The sequence below is a fragment of the Penaeus monodon genome, chromosome 31 (genome assembly GCF_015228065.2).
Source record: "Penaeus monodon isolate SGIC_2016 chromosome 31, NSTDA_Pmon_1, whole genome shotgun sequence".
In the NCBI taxonomy this organism is placed as follows: Eukaryota; Metazoa; Arthropoda; class Malacostraca; order Decapoda; family Penaeidae; genus Penaeus; species Penaeus monodon.
In genome coordinates, this window is record NC_051416.1 from 2,619,087 (window position 1) to 2,622,145 (window position 3,059).

General features: G+C 40.5%; 1 protein-coding gene across 1 annotated transcript in view; it reads right to left on the bottom strand.

The window, feature by feature from the left end:
• Window positions 1–3,059, bottom strand: part of LOC119592989 (arf-GAP with dual PH domain-containing protein 1-like) — a 22,670-nt gene extending 19,611 nt beyond the window's left edge. The window contains exon 1 of the mRNA XM_037941873.1: window positions 2,874–3,059. Coding sequence (XP_037797801.1) covers window positions 2,874–2,955 — 82 coding nt within the window. The 5' untranslated portion in view covers window positions 2,956–3,059. The remainder of the gene's footprint in view (window positions 1–2,873) is intronic.

Here is a 3,059-nt window from a genome sequence, read left to right on the forward strand (position 1 = left end):
CAAAACAAGCTGCTAAAAAGTCTTTAAGTATTTCATATAAACTGATTTCCTTTATAATACGTAATACAAACAAAGAATTACCTACGACCCCAGCCACCACTTTAAAATTAATTGGACAGATAATAACACTAATGACGCTCATATACATAAATTGCAATGTATTTCCTGGGTGTGAACTGTGCCTGAATCATTGGGATTACCTGTGTTTGCTTTCTTAGGATATTCACACATCCAGTTGTTGATAGGAAATACACATTGTCACTTTAAAGTGTTCATTATGAAATTCCTGAATACAACTTCTTTGGCCCTTAAAGGTTCCAAGGTTCAGGTGCACACAGGCTGGATTTAAAACATATTTTAAATTTCCTTTAATACATGATTACCTAAGCTCAAATCTTTCTGTGTTATTTCTAATATGCAAGGACACATTTTTAGGACAATTTTTGTAACACTGCATGTAGTGTTTATGCAAGCAAGACATTAGGGATAATTGCCATATTGTTCTGTACAATTAAAAAATCATTTATTTCTAAAACTATCAGGTAATGATACTCACATAAGAAACTAGAGCAAAGAAGTTCCAAATGAAAACATTCCTCTTTAATATTCTAAGATATATTACTAATTTGCAGACATATAATTTAAATCTCTTGCTTTTTAAGACATGAAAATTTTACATTAGCAATAAGACACATTAAATGGGTAAATAAATAAAGGAAAAGGTTAAAACTAGCCACTTTCTTTTGCACACATGATCCCACTTGATTAATGATACTATAAATATTCTTTAGCATTACTGGGGGTCCTCTGGGGTAGGGAGAGGAGGAGGGGGAAGCAAGACCAAGAATAAGGGAGAGAGGGAGATAGAGAAAGAGGGAATAAGAGGAAAGGGGAGGACAAGATGAAGGGAGAAATTTAAGAAGGAGAATGTAGGAGAAAGGGAATGAGGGAGAAAGAGGGGAAGAAAGGATGAGGGGAAAGAGGAAGAACGAGAGAAGTGGGGAGAAGAGATGAGCAGGAATGGGAAGAGACCGTGAAAAAGGAAGAGCAATGGGGAAAGAGGATATAACAGAAATGTGGTGAAAGAGAAAGTGAAAATACAGAGTGGGGAGAAGGGTTGACTGGGAATGGGGAGAAAGGGAGAGGGAAAGTAAGCATTGGGTGAGGGGAAGGAGAAAAGAGAAGAAAAGAGGAGGAAAAATGAGGAAAGAACAGGAAAGAAGGGAAGTTAGAGTGATAAAAAGAAAGGGGGAGGGAAGAGAGAAAGAGAAAAGAGGAAGAGGAGAGAAGGAAAAGGAGGGAGAAAGAATCTATTAAAACACCTCCCTTCACCATTTACTACTTTGGGAGGGGAATTTTTTCTAGCTTATTAGAGCATGACACATGAAAAAATGAGAGGTTCTGTGGTTAATCTATGTGATAATGTGGTGATTTACAGTCCATTTCCTTTTGCTTAATAGTCAGGCTCACTTCAGACTTCCCTATATTAACAGCTTGAAAATAAGCAATAAGCTTTCTGAAAATACCAAATAATGTAAAGAACATAATATTGATAATTTAGTTTTAGAAAATGAACTCAAATATATTAGGTCTTGCACTGTCTCTACTTTAATACATGTCTAAATTATATTCTGCTAATTATGTCACATAATTTTCGACTTGGCACTTCACAGGAGTTCATTGCCCCCCCCCTGTTTTTCCAAAGATATTTAATACTAAACAGATATATGATTTCCCTTTAACCATGCAAATTTTATTCCTTTCGCAGAATAAAATGGAAAACTGAAAACCACCATATACCCTCGAACTTCAAAGCTCAACATAAAACCATAAAACCACCTCCTCCTACACACGGCCGTCAATATTGCACTTGCAACATGATGTTCACTTGACGTTGCTTCCATGCCCATATTCCTGTGTGCCTCGCCTTCACATACCTAAAGTAAATAAGTGAAATAGGCAAGCACTCCCCTTCAAGCATGGCCATGAACCCTTGACACTTAGCTGCAGGGGAAAAATACCCCCTTCCTCCTAATACTCCATCCTCACTCCTTCACACAGGCAGAAACCACCATTCGATCACTCTATGTCACTGTAAATCAACAGTATCCTATCACTCTATATCATGGTAACCTAAAATCCCCCCTCCTCACTCCACACAAACAGAAACAAACACTCAATCACTCCATACCATATCCTTTCATTCTATCACGGTCCCCCTTCACTCTATCACAACCTCCCATCACTCTATCACAGTCCCCCTTCGCTCTCTATCACAGTCACTCTTCACTATATATCATGGTATCCCTTTACTCTGCCACAGTCCCCCTTCACTCTCTATCATGATATCACTTCACTCTATATCACAGTCCCCCCTACACTCTACCTCCTCTATATCACGGCCTCCCTTCACTCTATATTACGACCTCCTTTTGCTCTACCACAGTCCCCCTTCACTCTACCACCTCTATCTCACGGCCTCCCATCACTCTATCACAGTCCCCCCCTCACTCTATATCACAATATTCCTTCACTCTGTATCATGGTATTCCATCACACTCTATATCACAGTCCCCTTTCACTCTATATCACGGCCTCCCCTCCCTCTATATCATGGTATCCCTTCACTCTAAATCACGGTCCCCCTTCACTCTATATCACGACCTCCCTTCACTCTATATCATGGTATCCCTTCACTCTGTATCACGACCTCCCTTCACTCTATATCATGGTATCCCTTCACTCTGTACCATGGTATCCCTTCATCCCTTCACTGTGTATCCCTTCATCCCTTCACTGTGTATCATGGTATCCCTTCACACCCTTCACTCTATATCGCGGTCACCCTTCACTCTGTATCATGGTCTCCTTACGTTGATAGCCGCAGTCTGCACACTCGCTGTTCCCCGAGAGTTTCACGAGGTCAGCGATCCTGCGAGAATTCCTATCGGTCATTTTGTTCCTCTTTCCTCACTTGCGACACACTGTAGGGGGGAAGAGAGGTTCCACTGGCATTATTTTCAGACTCGGCGGGAGTCCTTTTTGTGTGTGGGGGGGGG